The sequence below is a fragment of the Ammodytes marinus genome (assembly GCF_949987685.1).
Source record: "Ammodytes marinus genome assembly, chromosome: 7".
NCBI lineage: Eukaryota > Metazoa > Chordata > Actinopteri > Uranoscopiformes > Ammodytidae > Ammodytes > Ammodytes marinus.
Window position 1 is genome coordinate 8463234 of NC_137211.1, and position 25609 is coordinate 8488842.

A 25609-nucleotide genomic window follows, 5' to 3' on the forward strand; every position below is an offset into this window, starting at 1 on the left:
CCATCCGACCTCCGACAGAAGAGCTATCCCTGACCTGCGACAGGTTGTGCGCCAATTTTTGCATAGTGGACAAAGTCAAAATTACAAGTCGTATTTATCCCACTAACTGTTCCTCTCAGAGCCCTACTACAATGATGTGTAAAAGAAACAGAAAACAAAATAAGATCATTTTATGAGTGTCTAAAATTCAGAAATAATAATTTGTGTTTAGACAACATTTGTGTGAAAATAGCTTACAATGATAATTGGGACGTAATGTATGGCACGCAAGTTGCATAAAAGTGAAAAATTTCAAAGTTATGTCCGTGTTTTATTTATTGATCAGATGCAAAACAAATACAGGCGCAATCGTTGCCATGAAATTCTTATGTAGGTCTAGGCTATATCCAGCTCCCACCAACAATGCAGTGTACAAAATACAATAGCAGAAAAATGTCAGGGGGGACAGGAGGCTTTCCCCCTGCTATGATGGACAAATTTAGGGATAACTGGACTTACATAAGTCAACAATATAAGCATGACATATGTGTGAGCTTGCTTTCATATGGAACCCAGGGGGGATGGTATGAAATATTGGCAACTATCAAAATGTGTTCCCCCTGCTATAAATGACTAATTTAAAAAATGTATATACTGATATTAAGAAATAACAGAAGACAGAATACACTGCATAAGCCACTACATTCTTTATTTGATGTTCAGGTTCAACAACAAACAATGACTCAACCAATCCAAATCTTAGTTGCTGATCATGGCCTGGAAAAGAAAGAAAGCATAGAGAGGACATATAAAAAATAATCCACTAGAGGGTAGTAGATCACATGTGCTTCTTTATCACAACATTGCCACTCAACCTCTCTAAGCTTTACTTTGTAGGTCACATTTAAACTGAGATGACGATAACTGTGATTTTCATCATTTTTATAATTCATGTATTATTGACACTATGTATATGGTTTTCTACCTTTTTGAATACAATTTTCAGTCTTAGTTATACACAAACAAATGGCTACCAATTAGTAGTTTTTATGTCATTCTGTGTCTTGACTGATGAGAGAGTGGCAGAGAGGAAAAAATGTTTTTACTACTGTCTGGTACTGTCTGGTTGAGCCAAAAAAAAAAAGTGTATCATGAAATACTTCAGTAAATATATTTGACCATCCAATCTTTTTATTTTTGTTCACTTACGTTGTTGATCCAGGAGCTGTAGGCACTGACCCTGGTGAAGACAGAGGGCTTCTTGCGGTAGTTGCAGCCCATGCTGGAGCCGAAGCTCACCACACCGTGCACCTCCCAGGAGCCATCAGGGTTCTGACAGTTCAGGGGGCCGCCAGAGTCTCCCTACAGGGCAACACAGTCAAATGTCATATTCAGTTTAAAGGTGCACTATGTCATTTTTGGATGTGTCAGAGAAGTGAACATTTGCTAAGGTATATTTTCATAATTAAATAAACAAACTTTCATCCGAGGAAAATTGGATCCTTGGAACACTGTTTGAAGTTAGAAAGCTATACCTGAAAATGTGCTGTTGCATTGTTGTTGCAGCAGCAGGGCCCACAGTTTTGTTTACACACATATTCCCAGTCTTACTTTTGGTTCTAGGTGCCTCTAAATAATTTAGTTTTGATTGATGATGATATAATTATTTAATACATAGAAATGTCATTCCGAGAAAACTTTTTTTTTTGTAAACTAACTGCAAGCTCTTCACATGTAAACAAACCCCCCTCCCTTGAAACTGCACAGTGCACCTTTAAAAAACTTAAACAAAAAAACGTGACAGGATATTATTTCAATTTGGTCAGACTTACGTTGCAGCTAGCCAGCTGTCCGTCTCCTCCAGCACAGACCATGCTGCGGGTGACCAGGCTTCCCCACCAGTCACTCTTGGAGCAGGTGTTGTGGTCGACCACGGGCAGGAGAGCCTGCTGCAGGATGTCAGCAATGGGACCTCCGGCTTTACAAGAGAACAGGGTGTTAAGATTTAGGAGGACTGCCGTCAAGACCTGATTCAAGTGCAAGTTCATTCAAAACTAGTTTCCATTCAAAGCTCTCTCAAAGATCAAAAAGGTTTTGTAAAAATTAACCAATACAGTATTATCTGTTTATATGAGCTTATTTAGACTGTATACTTAAGAAGCACGTCAAATAAGGACTTCTGAATGCAAAATGTTACCCTTTCAGATCCAGATTATGATTTAGGTTCATAGGGGAAAAAGTCAACATATACATTTGGCTGAGACCAGACAAGTTGTAGATCAGAGGCAAAACCAAGAAATTATTCAAAATTAGACTCAAACCCATCGTAGCCACTGATGATAAATAATTGTTAGAGTCCCGATGTGTATAACATTTAAGCTATAACAACAGGACATTGATGTTGGGCAGAGATGGTTTATTTTTTCCCCTCTTTTTTTCTTTTCTTTAGCTGATAGAACTTACTCCAGAGACGGCCCCATCCGGTGACGTAGCAGGGAGCGCCATTGGCCAGGATGTCGTCAGCGTTGGGCATACAGGCGGGCATGATGGCATCGGAGAAGGTGACGGGTTTGGACAGCTTGATCAGGGCGATGTCGTTGCTGCAGAATCATATTTCAAAATGCCACGCGTAGAAACACAATGTTAATGAGTTAATCAAGTCAAACACACATGTTGTCTTAACTCTACAACATGATAGGGATAATGAAGAAGACTTGAACCCCACCGGATTCTGCGGGAGTCCCAGTCCTCGTGGACAATGATCTTGGCGGGGCTGAGGGCGACGGAATCAGCCTCGTCGTTCTTCAGATTGTGTTTGCCCAGGAGCACTTGGTAGGTGCGGCTGCTGCTCAGACACAACAACAACAAAAACACAGAGACAAGGTTTGGAGTTGTTTGGATGATCGGGGATATTTTGAAGAACACTTTATTAGAACACCCAACGTTGTTATAACAGGAACACATAACATAAACAGAAACTAAAGGACCACTTGCTGGTAATGTAGAGTGTTCATACTGTAGTTTCACTGCCAGCGTGAACAAAAGTGGGATAACCAGTTAGTTTTATTCTGATCTCTAGAAAATGGATACATTAATTCATTACATCTAACAATCAGTGACCACAGCTCATAATGGTGAATTCTTCAGTTTATATATTAAGCTGCATTGTTATGCCAACTCTGTGCTTTCCAGTATATAAGAATAGGTTCTAATAAAGGCTACATTTTTAAACGAAACAATTCAAACTTGTTTATACTCCTCCCGTACTGTCTATCACCCAGCTTGAAAAGTAGGCGCTACACTTTCTAGTTCTACCATACCATTTCTACCATTTTGATTTTCAGATTTTTCAGAAAATAGTGTATAGCCAAACCTGATGCAGTGAGCAGCAGTGAGGACCCACTGGCTGGCGATCAGGGTGGCGCCACAGGTGTGGTAGAACTTGCTGCCACTCTTGTACTGCAGGGACGCCTGAGAAAGAACAAACGGTGATGGAACGTAAACGTTTTATGAGTTGAGGAATTTGACAGAAGACAGAAAGAATAGGTCATATAGAAGTCGTCTCAAAGTGGCACATACCTGCCAGGGCCAGCTGTTCTCACGGACATCATCTCCTCCAACCACCCTGGTGATGACGGGAGGGAAGGTGGGCAGACCGCACCCGTAGGCTAAGAAACAACAGCACAGAGTATGGAGATGTATGATGCTGCAGTAGCTATCGTAAAATTACATCCTTCAACTATTGAAAAAAATAATTCAATGCACTTTGTAGAATAACGATCAAATGTGAACCTGTTAAACCCAATCAACTCAAAGCTCTAATACAATATGTAAAGCACTTCATGTCAAATCAATGTTAACAGTTGTATATAGCAACTCCTTTATACGGTAAGAATAGAGAGAGAGAGAGCTTACCACCAGCAACAAACAAAGCTAGGATCACAAACTTCATTATGACTTGTCTTCATGCAGTCGTGCTCCTGCATTATATACTGTAAATGTGTGTGTGTGTGTGTGTGTGTGTGTGTGTGTGTGTGTGTGTGTGTGTGTGTGTGTGTGTGTGTGTGTGTGTGTGTGTGTGTGTGTGTGTGTGTGTGTGTGTGTGTGTGTGTGTGTGTGTGTGTGTGTGTGTGTGTGTGTGTGTGTGTGTGTGTGATGTGCTTCAAAAGCAGACAGGTAGAGTTGGTGTGGAAAATAAATCAACCTTGGAGATAAGTAACTATAGATATCCCCAAATACACCTTATCTCCCCAACTCAACCTGTGTGAACCAGACAGATGTCTTACAGTGACCTAACATGGTCTGTGTTTTGTTGTCCTGTTTTGTTTTTTACATTTTAAATAAGAGATTATGTTTGCATTCTGTAGCTATACACTCATTGGAACTGGTCACTGGTTACAATTGGAATATATACAACAAAGACAATTCATTTGAATAGTCCAACATAGTGTTTGTATGTGATTATACAGTATGTAGTTTAGGCACCTTAAAAAACAGATGATGAATCAGGATTGTACTGCAGATGTTTTTACTAGAATTACATCTATTTTATTGAAAAATAATTGTAAGCACGGATAAAACATGATATACACAAATTGTGCAATAATATGTTAGCTGTAATATTTCATGAACATGTATAACAGTATTTGTGGAGCATACATCATCTTGGTTTTTGAGGCAGCTGTGTTTGAACTGATACCACAAGAACTGTCTATGTTGTACATTTTGCACCGTTCCAACTTAATAATAAATAAATCAAGTTGTGTCATTGATGTAAACATGTATAGTAAAGTAAATATATGAGAAGAGCGAGAGGTAATGGATCAGTGCAGAGGGATTAATGTTTTCACCACTGTCTTTAAGAGCGAAACTGCAATCAAAACTCATGAACAAACCTATTGCCCTTTGTGTCAACTCCAGCTCTTAACGATCACAGCTAAACATCCTTAATTCTACTGACTTGTTCAACAAAAAAGCTGAAGATTATACATAACTCAGGGACACTGGCCTTGGCCTAGTATTCCTGGTCATTTTTGTCTGTTTTGACTTTCACTTAGCTCCACCCCTTTGATAAGGTTTGTCGAATGGAACATTTCAAATAATCTGAGGTCGTTTGTGTGGGTTGCGTAACATCGTGAATGGTATAAATATGTCAGATGTTTGCCTTATAACTGTAGAGATACAGACATGATGAAGTTTGTGGTTTTCGCTCTCTTTGTCGCTGGTGGTAAGGATCTTTCACACACACACACACACACACACACCACTGTTACAGTCATCCGTCATCCCCACACATTTCAGCTTTATCTGCAGACTGAATGCAAATGAACAGCTTTGTACACCTATTTACATAGGTCTGTCTCTGTCTGTCTCCACAGCCTACGGGTGTGGCCTGCCCACCTACTCCCCTGTGGTGAGCAGGGTGGTTGGAGGAGAGGATGTCAGACCTCACAGCTGGCCCTGGCAGGTAAAACATGCTGAGTGAGGCCTTTTACTCAGGAAACAAGAGATCCACTCTCTAAAAAAAGACGTATTCTAAGACTGCAGACTTCAAGAGGGTAAAGTTAATTATAGGCCTATAGATAAGATATTCAGTGCCGTTACAAGTACACCAGAAATTTTAACTTTTGCCAAATTTAGCAACGGGAGTATAGCTGGATGAACTCCCATCTGGACATAAACACTGCAAACAGCATAAAAAAACAGCATCCATACAAAGCTAGGCCGGTGAAAGAAAAAAAGAGTGGAAAAAGAAAACTTATAAATGCCGATTGTGTCCATATGTGTTTTTTTTAGATTTCCCTGCAGTACAACAGGGAGGGTGAGTGGAGACACACATGTGGAGGTACTCTGATCTCTAACCAGTGGGTCCTCACTGCTGCTCACTGCATCAGGTGTGTGTAACAATTCATGATAGGATATCAATGCAGCAAACATTACAACACATATCAATATTAGCAATCAGTGACATGGGCTGTGATAAATGGAATTACCCATTGAGTAATAAATGCGAGGAAGTTTTCTTTCCCATAAATGATTACTTTAATTGGATACATTGCCAATACCAGGTGAATAGAAGGTACAGTAGATTCAGTGCATGTCAGTAAGACCATATTTACATATAGAATCCACAAAACATAGTGAAAAGGAGCTCTGAGCTAATTCATCACAGCCTCAATGGTATTCTCTATGTCAACTACTCACAGCACTGGCAAGGAGTACAGAGTGGCCATGGGAAAGCACAACCTGAAAGAGACCGAGGAGGGCGTTGTGTTCATGAGCCCCGCCGACATCCTTGTGCATGAGAAGTGGAGCTCCGTTTTCATCCGGTAAACTTCTAAAAAAGTACACAATAGACCTGGCTATGTCTAAAAAATCATCAAATAAATAAAATAAAATTGCAGGTCTATAGTGATACTCATGAATATTTGCGTATTCTCTCCAGTAACGACATTGCCCTGATCAAGCTGGAGTCTGCGGTCACCTTCTCTGACACCATCATGGCAGCTTGTCTCCCTGACGCGGGCTCACTCCTGCCCCATAACGAGTCCTGCTACGTCACTGGATGGGGTCGCCTCTTCAGTGAGTGTCCAGTCCCCCTCCTTCTCTCTGATGCAAAATATGTGTTATTTAATTGGTCACTTATCACATAATATAATAGTTCCAAAGTGGTGTGCACAAATCCTGTGTGAAACCTAATGTTATTGCTGCAGTCCCAATAAGAAGGCATTCTTTACTGCAGTTTAAATGAAATATGTCTTAATATTTAGGTAAGTATACAGTCTTATCTCGGTATTTGAGCTTTTATTTTGTATTCTACAGCTCTTAAGGTGTTTGTAATTGACTAAAAAGGTAAATATAAATAAATAAATATTCCTAATGTGCAGCCATTCCAGCCTAGTTTACTATGCAGCATGAGTGTAATAATGTCATTTGTCATTTAATGTCAGATTGCTTAATGAGCTTTTTTTGACAGTTAAGTTAATTGACTGTTTTTTTTCTCACTGCAGTGTGGGCTTTTATTCTGAAAAAAATTGGTGCTATTGCACTTTGTAACTTTTGTCAATAAGTGTAACAGGATGGGGAGATATTTTTATTTTATTTTTTTAAGATATGTTTTTGGCATTTTTATGCTTTTATTGATAGAGTAGAGACAGAGTTGAAATGGGGCAGAGGGGAGTGACATGCAGAGATCGACCGCGGGCTGGAATCAAACCTGGGTCCGCTGCTGGCCGAGGCCCATGGGGGGGACGCCCTACCAACTGAGCTAAGGGCGCCCCCTTTGGAGACAGTATTTGTTAGGATAATCCTTGAAACTAGACAGTTTCCCTCAAAGCTTCAGTTTTTTCTCACAGTTTATTTTGACCACACATCTCCTCTCTCCTCCCCACAGCCGGAGGTCCCATTGCTGACAACCTGCAGCAGGCTCTCCTGCCCGTGGTGGACCATGCTACCTGCACCAAGTCAGACTGGTGGGGTCCTATGGTGAGGCCCACCATGGTCTGTGCTGGTGGAGATGGAGTCGTGTCTGGCTGCAATGTGAGTCTAAAATAATGAATTATTAATCATTACATATTACTGCATATTGCACATATTGTAAATAATGTTCCTCATATTACACATTTCAATTTATTTACTCCAACTTATCTTATGTTATAAACATAATTTCGATTCCTCTGTATGTCGCGACTTTGACATTGACATGAGGAATTTGGAAGTTTGCACGCTGCTCATGTTTTCTCTGGTGTGGTGACTCAGGGAGACTCAGGCGGCCCTCTGAACTGTCAGAACACTGCTGGTGCCTGGGAGGTTCACGGCATTGTCAGCTTCGGCCTGGGGCTCAGCTGCAACTACCCCAAGAAGCCCACCGTGTTTACCCAAGTCAGCTCCTACAGCGACTGGATCAGCTCCGTAAGGCTCCTTAAACCTCTTCACTAACCACTTGTTAAAGTCATTCCAAATATCAGTGTTTTATTTAATTTGTTTCATAAAGATTTTACAATCTGGATCTATACAAATATTGCTGAAAACATGATACCGCATCAAATCTCTAACGTGTTTTTTTCGTCATCTCTTCCACAGAAAATGGTGGCCTATTGAGTGGACCCGTTTTTGGAATCAAAATCACTTTTAGCACATATACGATCAATAAAATGTGAAGACTTGTGTTATTTCTTGTGTTGTACTATTTCTGTCTCTATTATCGTGTACATAGTCTCCCAAGAATATGAAAAGTACTAAAGAACTGAATCTTCAGAATAATGAGCCAGTCTGAAAGAATTGATCATCCCTTTAAGTTCCATGTTACTTAAATAGCTTAAAGAAAAGGATCCAATATCCCCCCGTGGGGAGTAGTGATGTGAAAAACCTATCACCAACCACATGTTGTATCCTCAGCCTCAAGCACTTGTTTGACTTTCAGCATGTGTCAGCCAAGTTTCCCAAAATAGTCCATACGCTGGTTAGAAGTTGCCATCAAACAGTATAAATACAAGCCTGTTCTTAACCCGAAATCTACATTCTACAGACTTTACAGTCATGAGGAGCCTGGTGGTTCTCACTTTAGTGGTAGCTACCGGTAAGACAGTTTCAATCTTCTCGCATAAATTACTTCAGACTCATTCATTGTAGTACAATCTAAATGAATAGTCCCTTATCAGTCTTGTAAAGTGTATACTGATAATGATGATGATTGAATGATGATTTTAATTGATGTTGTAAATAATGCTTAGATGTTCGTTCACCTTAAGAGAAAATGCCAAAGTTAAATCATTCCCTATAGTGTTATGTCTAGTCTGCTGTGAAAATCTCACTATACTTCATTAACGTTGTCCCAGCCTATGGATGCGGCCTTCCCACTTTCCCTCCTGTGCTGAGCAGGGTGGTGGCAGGAGACGACGCCACGCCTCACAGCTGGCCCTGGCAGGTAAGCTCTGCTATTTAAACCAGTCAAAACATTGTCACTCTGACAACCACTACACTACATTTTCATTTTTACCATTAAAGATAAAAATAAAATAAAAATCACATTCACTCTCTTCTATATTCTTAGTAATGTTGAACGTTTTGATTATGAATTATCCTACAGAGTTGATGTAAAGGGGTGAGAGATTAAATGTGTAGTAAACACAGTGTCCCCTCTGCTCAGATCTCGCTCCAGTCGGACAGCAGTGGGAGCTGGAGGCACGTCTGTGGAGGCAGCCTCATCTCTGCTGACTGGGTCCTCACTGCTGCACACTGCATCAAGTTTGTCTCACTCAACTCAAGGCTAAGGCTGTCAATATATTTAAAATGACAACACAGTATGCTCTTTAAAACTGTAACAACATCCCTAAATTATTTGGTAAATATAGTTTATGGATACAAGTTTCTTCCACTAAAGGAGCAAACCTTTGCTAATGTTCATCATTGATTTATATTCAATAATGATTCAATATTCCCAGCATTTATGAAAGCATTTATGAAAGCATTCATATTCGTGTTGCCAAGGGGAAAGGTCTGTGCCAGGAAAAAGAGCTCCACTGTTCAACTGAAATGACGCATTTTGCTTTTCTGCGACTGTAAGAGCTGTTTTGGAAGGATAGTACGTCAGGCCCAAATGGCTGGCATGCCTGAACAGTGAGAGAAAGAACTGGCATGTAGACAACTCGTAGACAAAAATGAAGAAAAAAAAACACAGTTTACTAAAAAGTGGGCGATCTCAAAAGAATACTAGTTAAAAATTGTTTGGTCACCCAAACAACCATTCATTGCCTAAACAGGACTACCAAGCATTTGCAATCCACAACCAGCTTAAACACAGTTTTGTACACACATAAAAGAAAAGTTAACACTAAGTTTCCTTCTCCCCCACGGAAACACCATGTCATCTGCTATCCCACAGTGACCGCTACAACTACAGGGTGGAGCTGGGTAAACACAGCCTGAAGACGAGTGAGGAGGGCGCGACAGCTCGGAGGGCAACCACAATCATTACCCATGAGGACTACAACACTTTGCTCAGCCGGTAACAGCCCACACAGCTCATTATCACCTCATGAGCCCAAGTGAAGATAATCAGCAGGTCACCACGTGTAAGCAGAGTATCAGGGATCACTTAACTATAGAAATAAGGAAGTCGATTCAGCAACACATTAAAGCTATAGTGCGTAACTTCTGTTACCCCCCCATGAGGAATTCTGAGTAATGACAACAACACTGTCGTCGCATCTGCGCGAGGTAAAGCCTTCTGTGATCGCGCATGGATTTGTATAACTTCTGCTGTACGTCATGGTTTTTTCTTAGCAGTAGAAATCAACAACTGTAACATTACTTGGGATTCTTCTGAGTTCCTGCGCCAGTGTCGGAGAGGCTGACACCAGTTTGTAAAGGCTGCCATGCTGAGAAATACAGAGAAGGTTTTGTGGAGCTGATAGGCTTAAATCAACTTTGTGTCAACTTGTTTGGCAAAAGCTTGAATGTAGACAGCATTCGTTTATATGAAAAAGTTACGCGCTGTGGCTTTAAGACAACATAAACCAGGTCTTGTAAGTAATTTTTTTCCATCTGTTTGTTTGCAGTAACGACATTGCCCTGATCAAGCTGTCATCCCCTGTCATCTTCTCTGACACAATCATGGCCGCCTGCATCCCAGACCGGAGCGTGGTCCTGCCCCATGGCGCTCCCTGCTACGTCACCGGATGGGGTCGACTCTCCAGTGAGTGAAGCACACCTTCAGCAGAATGAATCACTGTCAATATAAATGTCCACCTTGGACTTTGACTTCCTGATTAATGGTGTCTAGACAGTGTCCCTCCATTCAGCAGTCCAGGATGAATCCTGTTTTGTTTTTTTTATTAGGTTTAGACGTTAGGTTTGACTTCATTGAAAATTAACAGATGCAGTAAAATATGATAGAAAGCGTGGTTTTGCAAGGCTCTTATCAGTCACATGGGTCACTGTTGTGTGAGCTTCCGGTATTTTACTAGAATTTGAGAGCCTACAATTACAAAGGAGTTGCACAATTGCACTATGTTAAGCTCAGTTGCAAAAGAGTTTGTTGGCACTAAAGCTATCTGTGAAATTGTGCAATACACAATTGTAAATGGTAGATAGGATATAACATTTTTGAAGGATTCGTGTTGAAAAACAGTTAAATCCAGTCAAATCAATGCAACTTAAAGGCGCATTGTGTAAAAGGAATTGTTTTTTTTTCAGAACAGACTCAGTAGATTTGGAATATAATATTCTTAAAGTGTAACTGCACCCTTTTACTTGTTTTTTGAGATATAAGCTGAATTAAATCACTATGTTGGTAAGGAACACATATATGCTGGTGTTAATATTGAAAAAAAATTCGATATGTTAAATATCGGCAATTCAAGAAATGTTTTGTATTGTAAATCATTTTAGAACTTTATTAAGATTTGAAAAAAACTTTTTCCTTCGGATTCGAAAAATGACGTACATGGGACTTTTTTGACCCCATGTACGTCATCACGTCGCCGCAAAGCCAGGCACGCTCTTCACAGGTCCATGGCTGGTCCATGAGCTACTACTGTTATACTGTCCCTCCAAGGATGTTATTTCGGGGGTTAACACCCTTCACTTCTACCGACAGTGTGTCTGCACTATCTCGCTTGCGCGAACACACACACAGACACACACAGACCCGGACTCGTTCATTGTTTCACTTTATTGACACACGCTACCGCTCGCTCTCCTCGCTCACCTCGCTCACACACACACACACACACACACACACACTGCCGCTCGTTCACTTGCGCTACTCGGTCTACGATAGAAACACCCGCCAACAATTTAGAATAAGAAAAGTCCTCCACCTCAGACGACCTATCTGTGTGGCATATGAGCTCACTGTGTAGCGATAGTGCCGTTAGACTTTGTGTCACTCGATATTTCAATGAAGTTATGTCATTCAGATCTTCCTGAGTGATAGATAGCCCCCTCCTTCACAGACACCGCGCCCCCCCCCCTTCCCGAAAGTCGGCCGGCTGATGTCGGAATGTTTAAAAACAATGGTTCTCAAACGGAATTCAGAATCCATGGTCTGAAAGCATTTTTCAAAATCGTGCAGCAGCTCAAACAGGGGGTGCAGTTACCCTTTAAGTATGTTCTTATTAGTGTATAATCTTTTATAACCCTAGAATGACCGTTTCACTGTGACAAACGAGCCGCCATGTTTCACCGCCATCTTCTTACAGTAGCACAGAACGGAAAAACTTACAGCGGCCTTACACAATTTATTAGTTAGTTATAGTTGGTGTCTGTCAACCGGAAATGCACCCGCTGGAATAGTACTGCAGAATAAATCCCTAACCAAACACATCTTCACCTCATCACTTGATATTGTGGAAGGGATATTACCTGAGCTAAGTGCATTTCTTCCCCACAGCCAGTGGTCCTGCGGCTGACATCCTGCAGCAGGTTTTACTCCCAGTGGTCGGCCGTGAGACCTGCACACTGCCCGACTGGTGGAGCGTCCTAGCCACAGACAAGATGGTCTGTGCTGGAGGTGATGGCATCACCGCCGGATGTAATGTAAGTACATGCAAGGAAGAGCAACAGTCATTTATTGGTCAGTTTGCATCAATCAGTTATGGCATTTGTAAAAGTTCCCTTTTAAGGTATAGATTTAAATACTGTGCAGCTTTAAAAGAAGATTAAAGCAATAGTGCGTAACATTTCCATAACAATGAATTTCGTGAATTTCAAGCCATCGCCAAACAAGCTGCCACAAAGTTGATTAAGCCCATCAGCTCCACAAAACTATCTCTGTATTTCACATTATGGCAGAGTTTAAAAACTGGCTACAGAAGTTACGCACTATAGCTTTAAGCAGGACACCTAGTAAGTTACATTGGCTGCTAGCCAACAGTGTTTGTGCTGCTGACCTACAGGGAGACTCTGGCGGCCCTCTGAATTGTCAGAACCCTGATGGCTCTTGGGATGTCCACGGTGTGGTGAGCTTCGGTTCCGGTCAGGGCTGCAATGTCTTCCAGAAGCCCACTGTCTTCACTAAAGTCAACTCCTACGTGGACTGGATGAACAAAGTGAGGAACACTCTCATTCTGTTAAAAGCCTTGCCAGCATAAACAGCCATGACCTCACGCAAACAAAAGCCTCAGCTCCCAAAAACAGGAAGTGTAATATAATAGTGCTTTCTGTCTTTTGCTTTGCAGGTTATGACCATCTACTGAAGGGGATATTCAACTGCTTTTGTCAACAATAAGAACAACCTTGATTTGTTATGTGTCGTCTTGTTTTTTTTATTAACTTAAAAGTGAAATTAAGGTAGATGCCATTTATCAGAGGGAACAAGTGGAATGCAGAGCCATTGTATGTTAATGTAAAGCTAAAGTGCTGCAAATTTCCTGAACGCTTACAAACAAAAATCCCATTCTAAACTTAGCCATTAACAAGCAGAGAACTTCCATATGTTTCTGCTACTTTCGAGCTTTCAATACAGAAGGTGCACACGGACAAAGCATTTGTGAAAAGCAACACATTTAGAAAGAATGTGCATTCGGCGGATTAATCGCAGCTAAATACACTTTTACACAACATGAGGTTATTAACAAATACTTATTTTTATTTCTCATCCAAAGCTCATGGAGATACAAATGTTTTTCATTCCTTAGAAAAAAAAATATTAATAATTTTCCACATACAAATTAGAGTCATTATTGAAAACCCTATTTTCACAGTACATATTAAAGAAATATAGATTTATAATACAAATAAAACACTTATAAATGACACTACAAACAGCATTTGTTTTCCAGGCACTTGTCCAAGTGAAACAGAAGGCGACTGCTAATCAAAATACTTAAATGTTTCATCGGTGTAAAACATTTTGACTAGAGTAATACAAATCAAGTAGTTAACTGGTCCTTTGGAAAGTGAGGTACAATGACTGTGTCGGCAGTACTGAACATGACAAAAAAAATGTATTAATGAATACACTGTGTGGTAAGATCCAACTTGCTTAAAGAACTCAATGACCTTTTTGCCTTTAGCTTCAGAAATAGAAAATACAGCCAGCTGAGATTTACTCCAAAACTGTGCACAAGTGGGTGTTGAATTAACAAAATGAAAAGATGAATTTTGTCCAAAGAAACACATCGTAAAATGTGCAACAAGATTCGTAGCCTTTCACAGAATGTCTGATAAATCTTTCCATTGCATTTCCCAGGACACAGTTTTGAGCAGTCTTTTTTTTCTCTTCTCATTCTCTGCATATTTCTGAGTGAGAGTCAAAGTCAAGCGCTCTGGTTGGACGAATGGTGATGAGCAAGCCAGTGAGCAACGGTCTTGGCTATTACGGCGCAGCTGCACAGTCAAAGGAGCTTTCTGTTAGTCATTTGGAAGTGAGGACAAAAACAAACCCAGAGAGAAGTCTAGTCTACACTGCTGCATTCACAGCTCTACAGTGTTCACCATGGCTACAGGGCAGAGGCTGTTGAACTATTCACACGCTCCCTCCATCACGTCTCCTACTCTACCCGGCCCGCTAAGCAACAAGGGCGTCAATAGAGATCAGATTCAGTCATATACTGTCATGTTGTTTGAAATGTTTTCAGTTTTCAGTGTTCTGACAACACAAAGGCACTTAACTTTACTAAACTGTACTGTTCAGTAAAGTTAGCTTCAGTCAGTTAGCATTAGCACTCCTTATAGACCCCAATACACGAGGCATTCAACTATCTGGAAAATGGTTCCTTCTTCGAGAAAGTAATTTCTCTTGAAAAGTGACCCAGTGATTGCCTTAAAGGTCACCATTGGTGTGTCATCAGTATGTGTGTACATATTAATTCCAGTCATTGTTCTCTATTAGACGGTTTGGGGCCGAGTCTCATAAGACACATGCTGCTGCCCCCCCCCCCCCCCCCAAGCACAAAGCATACAGCCGGAGAAAACACAACTGCAATGGCATGCTCATCTTAATCTGCACTGTAGCTGCCCGCTGTGGCTAAACATCTGTTTGCTAACTCATGTGAAATGAACAAGCTAATGACATGTGAGGGATGTGTTTCTGAGAGTCTGTTTGGGCGACTCTGTAGCCTCTGAAACAATGGAAACTCAATGCCGATTTTTGGAGCTTGTCTTGCTATTATCATGTAGGCTACTGCAACTCACAGGCTTTCTCTTCCCTGTCGTTCTGAAGAGCAACATAAAACACAGCTGTTTCTCTCACAGTATAAATATCCTGCTGTTGTGGATGGTAACATTCAAGTGCCTTGATATTTTAACCAAGACTAAACAAGTGAGACTTTTTTAGCGTTGTTTACTACATTTCCCATAAAGCTCTGGTAAAGTGCTTATGACCAAGAGTCATGGGAGATGTAGCCTATAAAAGCAAACAAAGCTTGGATTTATTTCGGTTGGAAATAGATCATTCTTAAATGGTTATTTCCAGGAGATAGTTACCCCATCTCAAAATATGTAGAGAAACTCACAGCACCATGTTTTAGCTCTTTTAAAAAGGAGAAGGAAAAGGAAAAACCCCCTGATTTCAGAACAGATGCTTGCACAGAAGTGGGGAGGAACATGGTGTCTGCTGTGTTCTATACATAGCAACATACACCAGTTGTGTCTCATTTGCTGCAAAGCTCTGAAAAGGACCAGTAGAGACAATCTGGTTGACAATGAAGGAAAGTTTCTGTGCAGCACAGGTCAAGCCAGTTGAGAAGATACTCAGCATACACTCAATCACTAACCGTGGAGATTACCGTGTGGTAAACTGCTGGCAGGATTGATCTTTCCATCTTTCACAAAATGACTGCCCTGCATATCTATTTAAGTGTGCACGCAAGTTGCTAATTGACGTCCTGGTATCTTCTTACGTCAACTCACATATACAGTCAGTGCACGTGGGTTACATAAATAAAAAACAGATTTGTCATGAGTAAAAAAACAACATTTGGAGTGTGCTTTTGAGCCAATACGTCACAGTGTGACAGAGTCCATCACAGCAAAGAAGGATCCAGCAACTATGGCAACGACGTGTGTATCCGTATCAGAGATCCACTGAGATGAAAATAAAATAAAAATAGAAAAACTGTTTCAATGTTCAGCACATCGGAGTGACTTGATATTAACGATGAAGTTGAACAGACAATGTATTTTGCAAACAAGTGCCACAGACTTAAAAAAAGTCAGATCCAGATCCACGTACAAAGGCGACCGTGGAAGATTCCATGAGTTTCAGTAGATTGTTTTGTTTTTTTTAAACGCGTCTGGCTCGATCTTAAAGCGGCGGCACTTTATCCTCGTACTGCGGCGGTGGGGTGAGCGGTTCTATACTGAATCCACTCGCCGGCTGAGAGTTATCAAGGTTTTTCATGTGCAGCTTCTCCGATTTAATCCTGCGGATCTTGATGGGGAGGAGCTTGCGGGTATTTTTCCCCGCTTTACGATTGGATGTGGAAGCGGCAGCAGCAGCAGCGGCAGCGGCAGCAGCAGGGGCAGAGGAAGGCGGTGCATGCTGGGAGCCGCTAGTCGTGACCTCTGACCCTTCGTTTTCATACTGCACACCATCAACCTGCACCAGATCATCGTAGGAAGGCAGGGAGGCGCTCGGCCGAAGGTTGCTCTGGCTGACAGGGTACTGGCCACTGCATACTGCTTCTTCATAGGAGGGGACAGCGTAACGTTGGGCCTGCTCCTCAGCACTGCAGACATGTATAGAAAAAACATACACATCAATCATTATGTGTACACCCTGGTCCTCTACTAGAAATAATAAGTTGTTCGGAAATATGCAATCAATACATTATTCTGAAGTGTCACAAGTGTTGCAAGTGTATTGCATGTTTCATCACATATCGTTTTCTGCAATTACCGTCAAATATGCACTAGGTAGAGTAGTTGGAAATATTCAAGAGCATGGATTTGAATATATAAGCTATTTCGATTAAGGAGGTTGCTGTTTGGCAGCCAAGGTGTTCAAATAAGTATATGACCTTTCAAATCAATCTGCTGCATTCAACTGTTTTACCCAGACGGCGTCAGTGCCGTAACTTTGACAATGGACATGGTTTTCAGTATCATGGACAATCTCTCTAATCAAAACATAATTTGATGTTATTTTGTCCTTCATTGACCCATAAAATACAAAGAAACTGGGGGGAACTTAATAAAACATTAATAAAAGAAATCCGCCAGCACTGTTTATCTTAAATGCAAAAGATTGGCATTTTAAGCTGTCAAATCAATTTCCTGGGAGGATTACATATAGGGTCAAAATGTTGTTTTCATGTAGCCCAAAAAAATCATTCATTGCACTATACTCACGTTTCTCTCTGCTCCTGCTCGCTGGCTGCTGCTCCTCCCTGGTTCTGGGCCTGCTGAAGACGGAAGAGTGTCTCCCGCTGTTTGTTCCTCATGCCCAGACAGAGAGACAGCAGCAGCATGGCCACCCCAGACCCCACCAGGATGAAGGCCACGGAAGACGCTTTGTTTTTCCTGCCGTCCGTATCGCCACCGGGTCCCCCTGTGTTACTGCTGCTGTTATTACCCCCCACGTCTGCAGGTACCACGCTCCACACGATCATCACAATGCCCAGGGCAACCAGCCCCACCCCTAGAGCACACAATGCATACTGGGAACCGGAGTTTCCACTGTTTGCATTGCTAATGTTGTTGTTGTTATTATTGCTGCTGCTGCCGGTGCCTCCTCTGCCAAGGACGCTTGGTGGTCCGTCCACACTAGAACGCATCCTGTCCGTCTGGGCCCCTAGACTTCAGTCAGACCAGCTCCAGTCAGCTCAGAAACTGTGGAGGAAAAAGAGGGAGAGGTTTGGACTGAGAACCCCACGTGACATATCAAAACAGTGTAGAAACAAAACAATAGATAAAGCAAAAACAACAAAAATTGGAATATTCAACATAGTCGGTCCATGAAGTTATTACTTACTACCGCTTAAAAGTTATTTACGAGAGTCAGAGCCCATTTTTCAGGGAAAGCACCAGATCATAAAGTTGGCTGACGTAAAAATACCTTGTATGGGTGTGTGCAGCAGGGTCAAGGTTTACAGCAGACTTGCCCTTCAAAGTCACAAGTTAGCCATTGTCAACACAATCCATAGATAAAAACAGCTATGGCTATTGGCTACTGTAAAACAACGAGGACCCCCCCTGTATATTAGTTTCCCTGGAATGCAATAAGCATGACCGGCATGAGTGTGAACTAGGCCTAACTGTCCTTAGAACATGTCATCAATCACAAGGCAACCCTGCAGTAAAACATTTTTTTGGCATTGGTTAGATCAGTAGGCTGTTGGGAACTATGAATAACTTAACATGTCCAACAAATGAACTATTTTACCAGAGCCTGAGATGTTTCCTTAAATAACTTAACCAAGGTATGTTATCAGTGTGTAGCCTTACTACATGCCTCGACCTGTGGGGACTGAGGGGGATAGTGTTAACCCAGGAAAACACACTCCCTAAATAATGCATGGCATGGCACTGAATTATCCTCCCCCATGACAGCTGGACACATACAAACTGGCCTATATACACATACACACACACACACACACGCGCGCGCGCACACGCACACACGTATAACAGTTGATGTCCCTCTATGTTGATGTCACATATTATGGACTTGTGTTGGGGCTGTTACAGTTCAGCCTATAAAGGTAATATTTGACCACGGGACAGGTTTTATAGTAACGTCTGTAATACATTGACATTCCTGCGCAAATTAAACACATCATATCACAAAGCTCTGTGCAACATGCTAGTGTGCGTGTGTGTGTGTGTGTGTGTGTGTGAAGTGGAATTTCACCTCAATCGGAAATAGTTCTAGCATCCGCAGCCAGCTGTTTTACAAACGCCTCTAGAATGTCTCTTTTAACTCTTTGTGTAGCTTTGGTCAAATGCTGGTCTTCTTGACAGAGACAGAAAGACGATACGTGGGTGTGTAAGTGCAATGAGTTAGTTCTGGTAGTTTTTCCGTTGTTTTTCCGAGCACATACCGTTTTAGTAAAACCACAGCAGGGCGGGCTTCTCGAGTTGGCCGTAGGCAGGAGAAAAACCTAGTAGGCTACCGAGCGACAACACTTTCCTTGGCTTGAACCTTTTCAAAACTTCGGCTATTAAGTCACTTTTTGTAAGCATTTCGCGATACGAATGACTGGCCTATAGTTCAGCGAGCGAGTAGCCACGTCGGGGTTGTGTAGCCTACTCACCTTGGCATCGTTTGACAATAAAACACTCTTCAGTCGTTCTCTTCAGACACAGAGCAGCTAGGAGGCGTGTTCTTTTGTTTTCAGACCGTGCCGTGTCGTCACTGACTGCAGCTAATGTTGCACAATTTGATGACAAATAGTGTTTTAATGGTCACTAAACTTTCTTCTTGAGACACGGATGGGCCCAGACACAGAAAGGGAGGGAGAGAGAAGAGAAGGAGGAAGGGAGGGAGGGAGGGGGCTCAGTGCGCCACTTCCACTTTCATTAACCCCTTCACTCTAGCCTATAGACAGGCGGAGCGAAAGAATGTGCTGGAAATATTTTTGGTATTTTTGCCTCCAGATTTCCCCCCTCCTCTCAGCATATGTGGACGGTAACACAAGTGTGTGCTAATCTGCAACCATGCTAGATGACTTGCAGGGTGTTGAACTTTCTTCAACTGGTCCCTTTGTTTGTAAACTGCCAGACATGTTATTCTAACAGTCAAGATTTGCAACATCTTATTAGGCCTGTCTGATGGGTGACCAATAGACAATTACCTAAACATATCCCAAATAACTCTCTTGGAGAGAAAAACATTTGATGTAAGTTGGCACTAATTATGTGTCTATCAGACTGTGTTTAGTAAACTTTGCAAACATAAATAATCCATAAAAAAGCAGGTCAGCTGGCCATTCAATCTGTATCAATGTATTTAATGAACAACGTGAAGTAAAATGATTTAAATTATAAATGATCACTATGTATTTATATTTTCTTGAGAAGAAAATGAAGGTGGGCCTACAACACGGTCTGTCCACACCACCATAGTTCACACATTCAAGTCATTATAACAGGGATGTGTAACTGGTCAAATTAACAATCTACTCTGTACTCTGTACTTTTCAAGCACCATACCAGCTGCCATTCATTTTTATTATATTTATCTTATTAAATGTTTTCAAAAGTCTTCTGTGAGTGTGAACAGGGTCTATTGTGAGTCATGGTGTAAACGCAACAAAGATGATTAAATGGTATGCAGTTGGGAGACTTTTCTATTAGTTCCATAACGTTCTGTCAAAATCAATTGGTGTGTAATTACCTACTATCTATGGTAATTACTAGAGAGTTGTTGACACATGATTCAGTCATCAAAGAACTGGAGGATCAGCTTTGGTGATTGGATTTGTATATGGTCATGAATCATGAATAGAGTTATGTAATAAATTGGACTGAAAATCCCAGAGTGGAATATATATTGTTGATGTGCACTAAAATATTGAAGGAATATATATATATATTTTTAAATTTGTTGCCAGACTTCATTCTCCCTGACAGCATCCCTGTTTATCCAAAACTGACCCATGCAGGACACACTGTCAAGCCAATCATGATTATAGTGTGCCTTCTTATCTGATGTCATGAATTACTTCCCCTTTGTAAATTTACCACCTTCTGACTCACTGGTTTCGAGGCCTTTGCACAGAACCAACCTACTTCCTTGTCCCAGTGTCCTCTTATGTATAGACCAACTTAAAATGAGGACTAGATTTTTTTTTTACAATAATGACAAAACCTGGCCACTCACTGTTTTGTTGCCTTAGTAGAGAGGTGATACTATTGTTCCGGACTCTGGGGAGGTGTCTTACTCCTAAACTTTTTGTTTAGTTCCTCTGTTTTACCACACACACACACACACACGCACACACACACACACACACACACACACACACACACACACACACACACACACACACACACACACACACACACACACACACACACACACACACACACACACACACACACACACACACACACACACACACACACACACACACACACACACACACACACACACACACACACACACACACACACACACACACACACACACACACACACACACACACACACACACACACACACACACACACACACACACACACACAGGGCTAGTCTAGCACTCCATGGGTTTAAGGTATTCAACTTGAAGAAGTGCTAAGTTCCACAGTCATTCTGTGATGTTGATAAGAGAGTTAGATGGCATCTACAACCACAGCTTGTAACCCAGCAGAGCTAAAAGTGTATTTAAAGCAATTGGGACTGGTCTCACCGAGTCGAATCGATTACTTCCTGGGTCACTTCACTGTGTCGAGAGTCCGGTGGAGGTCAGAGAACAGATGGGGGGGGGGGGGGGTTAGGGGGGGGGTCAGTGTTAGAGGTCAGGGGTCAAACCAAAGCAGAACATTATTGACACCATGTGCTGACACATACGTATGAGTTCTGTTCCAGTGACCTGACATGGCTTCCTTTCCCCTTCTCTCTTATTTTCTGATTTAAAAAATGACCCATATCAAAAGAAGAAGAGGGAAGAAATGCTTTTCAGAGTGGATGAGGTAAAGATAGACAGAGAATCACAGTAAACGAGGAGCCATGATTACATCTGAGAGTCTGGCTTTTACTCGTATCACTGTCAGCCTGTAATCAAGTCAGGGAATATACATCAGCAGCTACAAAGGAAAAATATGGATACACTTCCAAGTCCTCGTAGCTTTAAGTGTAGCAAATTAACTAAGGGTACAAATATGATTTGGGGCATTATATTCTCTGTCAATTTTCTGTGCCTTTCACCACAAATAAAACTATACGCCATAACCCCAATAAAATGACTGCCTTGAATTGTTTTTTTTTCCAAAATCAAATTTGCAAACTCATTCCCACATCATCCACTGACGTGTAATCTATTGATCTTTGTTATACGGCTGCTACAGGAGCATGACTGAATGTTTCCCCCCCCCCCCCAACAAGTATAGCTCAACCCTCCCTGACACACCTCTGTTAATCTCAAAGTTCAGCGGGGTATCACTCACATGAGGAATTGCACGTTTTATTTTTCCCGGCACGGGTGGTAGCGTATGGTGCCGTGGGGCATGTTGTCTCATTGGGTGCTGTGTCATCCTCTGCTTGCCACAATGAGCGGACCACTGTTATGAGTAAGAGGAGGAAGTTGCCCCACGTTGCCTGGAGGCCTGAACACACGCTTGAGTGAACACGTTCAACCAGGAGAATTTGGAGTCACTCATTAATATGCTGTTGATCAATCACTCACATGCACTTGAGTCAGTGTCAGCACTCAGCACACAATTGTAATCAATGAGTTTTTGGTGTGGACTTTTTATGCATTACAATGGACCCAACACATGCAAACTAGTTCAATAAGAATAGGGGAGAGAAACAAAGCCCAAAACAACCACGCAGACACAGAACCCTTACAAAATGATTACCTATTTAAAATTGCTATGGCTGACATGCAAGTAAATTGTTTCCTATTCAAACATCCAGCTGGGACATGCTTGTCATTTGGTGCTGGACAGGTAGCCCACAGGTTTACTGACTCCAAAGTCTTTTCTGAAAACAGGGGTCTTGAGAACTGTTGCACTAAACAGTAGAGTCAATTTGTATCCATAAAACCAAAGCGACAAAGTGTTGCACAGCCCTTTTGATCCATGTCATCATCACTGTCATCATTTCAAGTTATCTTTGCACATTCAGTTTCGGGAGGTTACATCAACCAACTGCACTGTCCTCACTGTGATGGCTGTATATATATATATATATATATATATATATATATATATATATATATATATATATATATATATATATATATATATATATATATAAACCTTACTCAGTGGTTATCTCAGTTTGTAATGAATACTCAATTGATTCTTTTGAAATTATATTTTTATTGAACTTTCCCCTGAAGATTGATGCAACAGGACTGTGAAATTTGAGATATAATTTTTTTCCTTCTTTTTACTCTTTCATTTAAACATATGTCCATCTTCACACCTTTTAGCCCTAAGGCTTCCATGGGCATACTGTACAGCTCTGCAGTAGTCATCTTTCGTTAGCATATTTCAAGATATTTTTAGTATTAGTAAACTGCACGGTATAAAACATCAGAGGAGGATGCTACATTTCTTTAGACACACCTTTGTAAATGTGCAAGATGAAAAATGACAATCAAACATAAACTCTACAGTTAGAAATTCATCAAAAGTGTTTTCTTTTCTTTGTCTTCTTTTCATCCGTTGTTAGCTACATTGACAAGGCGTCAACAAACAGCAGAATTGAATGAAATACAGAACAATTTACACTGATATGAAACACTTTTAATTTTCTCATCCAGTACCCTGTATTTGACTCTCAGTTTCTCTTTTTTATTAAAAAATCTCATTCCCCCTCAGGGACAGAGACTGTCTGTCCACGGCAACTCGTTAACTGAAGCAAATTGCCAATTCACATCCGGGGTTCACAAAGAACCATTTACACACAAACAAATAGAAAAATAATCATTTAGTCCTTCATCTCTTCATTCTGGTATTGGGTAGCCTATTCTTTTGATTAAAAAACATCAAAACACCACCTGCCCAAGAAAAGTCATATAAAGTTTGAATCAGGAAAGTTGTTCAATAGAATCCCGCTCCATTTTAAAAAGTGCAATCTGTCCTGTAAAGGCTCATCTTAAGAAAAAAAAAAAAATCCATATCCAGGTGCACATGGAAGATCAAATGTCCATGGTGTGGATGTAGCTGGGATGATGCTGCTGTGTGGTGTCTGTGGCGCACAATGATGACCTCACACGTTGGTGACCTCGATGCTGGTGTAAGCGCGGATGGGGCTTCCCTCACCTCTGGGCGGAGTCTGCTCTCCAGTCTCCCGAGGCAGGGAGCCATAGCTGCCGTGGCAACTCAAGTCCCTCCCACTGCGTGCTTTAGGGCTGAACCCTGATGGAGGCTGGAACAGGGAGCACACATTTAATACAAATACACAACATTACGTAACATTAGTCTTATGTCTTGTAATGTCTATGCACTAAGCTCCCCTATTTTCTATGCATAGTAAGAGAGGTGGAGCCTGATTTGGATCCTTCAGATCAATACCTAAAAAGCTCCTTATTTACATTTTACACTAATTCATTCATATAGCCCCTTCACTGTTACAAAGGACAAATAAAGCAGAACCCATTTAAAGTAAGAAGATAGGCAAAAAGAGTTTAGCACAGAAACATTAGAATATCATAAGAAAGAACAAAGATAAAACAGATATAAAAACAGAATTAATAAAAGCACTGAAACAGTCAATATAAAAAAATAAGATCAGGAGAAAACATAGGTTAAAGACGGAGGAAATATAACCACAAGTCAAAAGCTTTCACACACACACAAAAAAAAAAGTTTTAAGAAACAATTTTAAAAGGTAGATTCTGTATTGGCTGATGTCCCACCTTGACAGCCCTCCTTCTAAGCGAGCCTTCATCATCAGTGTGTCGGCCACTAGAGCTGGGAGGTCTGCCCAGGGAGTTGTTGTGGTGACGCAGCGTCGGGGGCGTTCCCAGGCCAAGACGCTCGTAGTCCTGCTTGGCATCCGTCCTGCAATGGAACATGGGAACAGGCGGAGTGTTGGGGAACAGCTGCAAAAAGCATTTCAAAAGAAACTAGACTACACACTTTTGTTCAAGATTTACAGGCAAAGACTACAGCATGTGTGCACAGAGATTCAGTCCCATTCAGGTTAAGTCATAGCGAATCTAGTCTATTTAAAGGTGCACTACGCAGTTTCAGAATAGGGGGATCTGTTTACATTTGCAGAGCCTGCAGTTACTTTACAACACATATTTTCTCTACATGTAATTCTTAGTATTGAATAATTCTAATATCATAAATCAAAACTTATTAAAATTGAATTATAAATTATTTTGAGGCACCTGGAACCAAACATAAGGCTAGAATATGTTTGTAAACCAAACTGTGGGCCCTGCCGCTGTAAACAACAACAACAGTGAAACCTTTCATGAAGCTTCCTTACTTCAAACAGTGTTCCAGGGATCCAATTTTACTATGAGGAACGTTTTCTTTAATTAGTTGTGAGAATAAACCTTTCAAAAATATTCACTTCTCTGACACACCCAAAAGTTACATATAGTGCACCTTTAAGTGATAGCGAATCTAGTCTACAGTATTTAAGTGGAATTTCGGTGCGTCCTTGTTCTCTGTGTCTCCCTGGGAAATGTCTCCCTCTCTCACCTGGCCGGGCCAATCAGGGTTTTCATCTCCTCGACAAGGTGGCGGCGGACCATGTGCTTGCTGCTAGGGATCCCCAGCGCTGTGGCCATGGCGTCAGTGTTAAAGGTGGGATCGAGCACCATGACGGCGCCGTGCACTCCGCTGTTTAGAAGACCTTCAGCAAACTCCTGCACAGGTGGGATGGAGACAGACGGCCAAAAGGAGTGACTGACTTCCTTCATTCGTAACATCAACTTTAAGAATAAATCTCATGTAACAATGTGGACACACACACACACACAATTAATGATGCCAAATTTGTGCCCCAGACAAAGAGCACACTGATTCGTTTTACGACGTTAGTATTAAAATCCACA

At 41.3% G+C, this 25609-nt stretch overlaps 5 protein-coding genes across 8 annotated transcripts in view; 2 read left to right on the forward strand and 3 right to left on the reverse strand.

The window, feature by feature from the left end:
- Positions 1–738: 738 nt before the first annotated feature.
- Positions 739–3931, reverse strand: LOC307253595 (chymotrypsin-like elastase family member 2A; the record flags this gene model as incomplete). Its single annotated transcript, XM_080031704.1, has 8 exons — positions 739–756; positions 1189–1341; positions 1812–1957; positions 2443–2579; positions 2705–2824; positions 3353–3450; positions 3559–3647; positions 3895–3931. 8 exons carry the CDS (start codon positions 3929–3931, stop codon positions 739–741), a joined length of 798 nt encoding a protein of 265 aa, XP_079887830.1.
- Positions 3932–5166: 1235 nt separating this feature from the next.
- On the forward strand, positions 5167–8079 carry LOC307252618 (chymotrypsin-C-like; the record flags this gene model as incomplete). Its single annotated transcript, XM_080030333.1, has 8 exons — positions 5167–5206; positions 5358–5446; positions 5776–5873; positions 6186–6308; positions 6425–6561; positions 7373–7518; positions 7738–7890; positions 8062–8079. The coding sequence occupies 8 exons, from the start codon at positions 5167–5169 to the stop codon at positions 8077–8079; spliced, it is 804 nt and encodes a 267-aa protein (XP_079886459.1).
- Positions 8080–8517: 438 nt separating this feature from the next.
- On the forward strand, positions 8518–13178 carry LOC307253597 (chymotrypsin-like elastase family member 2A; the record flags this gene model as incomplete). Its single annotated transcript, XM_080031710.1, has 8 exons — positions 8518–8557; positions 8817–8905; positions 9128–9225; positions 9863–9985; positions 10539–10675; positions 12374–12519; positions 12879–13031; positions 13161–13178. The coding sequence occupies 8 exons, from the start codon at positions 8518–8520 to the stop codon at positions 13176–13178; spliced, it is 804 nt and encodes a 267-aa protein (XP_079887836.1).
- Positions 13179–13349: 171 nt separating this feature from the next.
- Positions 13350–19326, reverse strand: tmem51a (transmembrane protein 51a). 4 transcript variants are annotated; one of them, XM_080030442.1, is made up of 3 exons: positions 19179–19326; positions 17275–17754; positions 13350–16652 (listed from the first exon to the last, which is right to left on the reverse strand). In XM_080030442.1, exons 2-3 carry the CDS (start codon positions 17697–17699, stop codon positions 16229–16231), a joined length of 849 nt encoding a protein of 282 aa, XP_079886568.1. In that variant the 5' UTR covers positions 17700–17754; positions 19179–19326; the 3' UTR covers positions 13350–16228. The 4 variants fall into 4 exon arrangements, with proteins under 4 accessions (XP_079886568.1, XP_079886569.1, XP_079886571.1 ...); XM_080030443.1 differs by lacking the exon at positions 19179–19326 and adding an exon at positions 18966–19155; XM_080030445.1 differs by lacking the exon at positions 19179–19326 and adding an exon at positions 18776–18806.
- A 4479-nt stretch (positions 19327–23805) lies between these two features.
- The window catches only part of kazna (kazrin, periplakin interacting protein a), a gene marked incomplete at both ends in the record, with an annotated part of 159224 nt that continues 157420 nt past the window's right edge, over positions 23806–25609 (reverse strand). Inside the window, 3 exons of the mRNA XM_080030636.1 lie at positions 23806–23964; positions 24455–24599; positions 25254–25420. Of these exons, the coding sequence (XP_079886762.1) occupies positions 23806–23964; positions 24455–24599; positions 25254–25420 (471 nt within the window). The remainder of the gene's footprint in view (positions 23965–24454; positions 24600–25253; positions 25421–25609) is intronic.

Bases quoted from the DNA above. Each gene is read 5' to 3' on its own strand.
- tmem51a (XM_080030442.1), bottom strand. From the start codon at position 17,699: ATGCGTTCTAGTGTGGACGGACCACCAAGCGTCCTTGGCAGAGGAGGC. The intron at 16,653-17,274 runs GTGAGTATAGTG...ACATGTCTGCAG, and splicing joins GAGCAGGAGCAGAGAGAAAC to TGCTGAGGAGCAGGCCCAAC.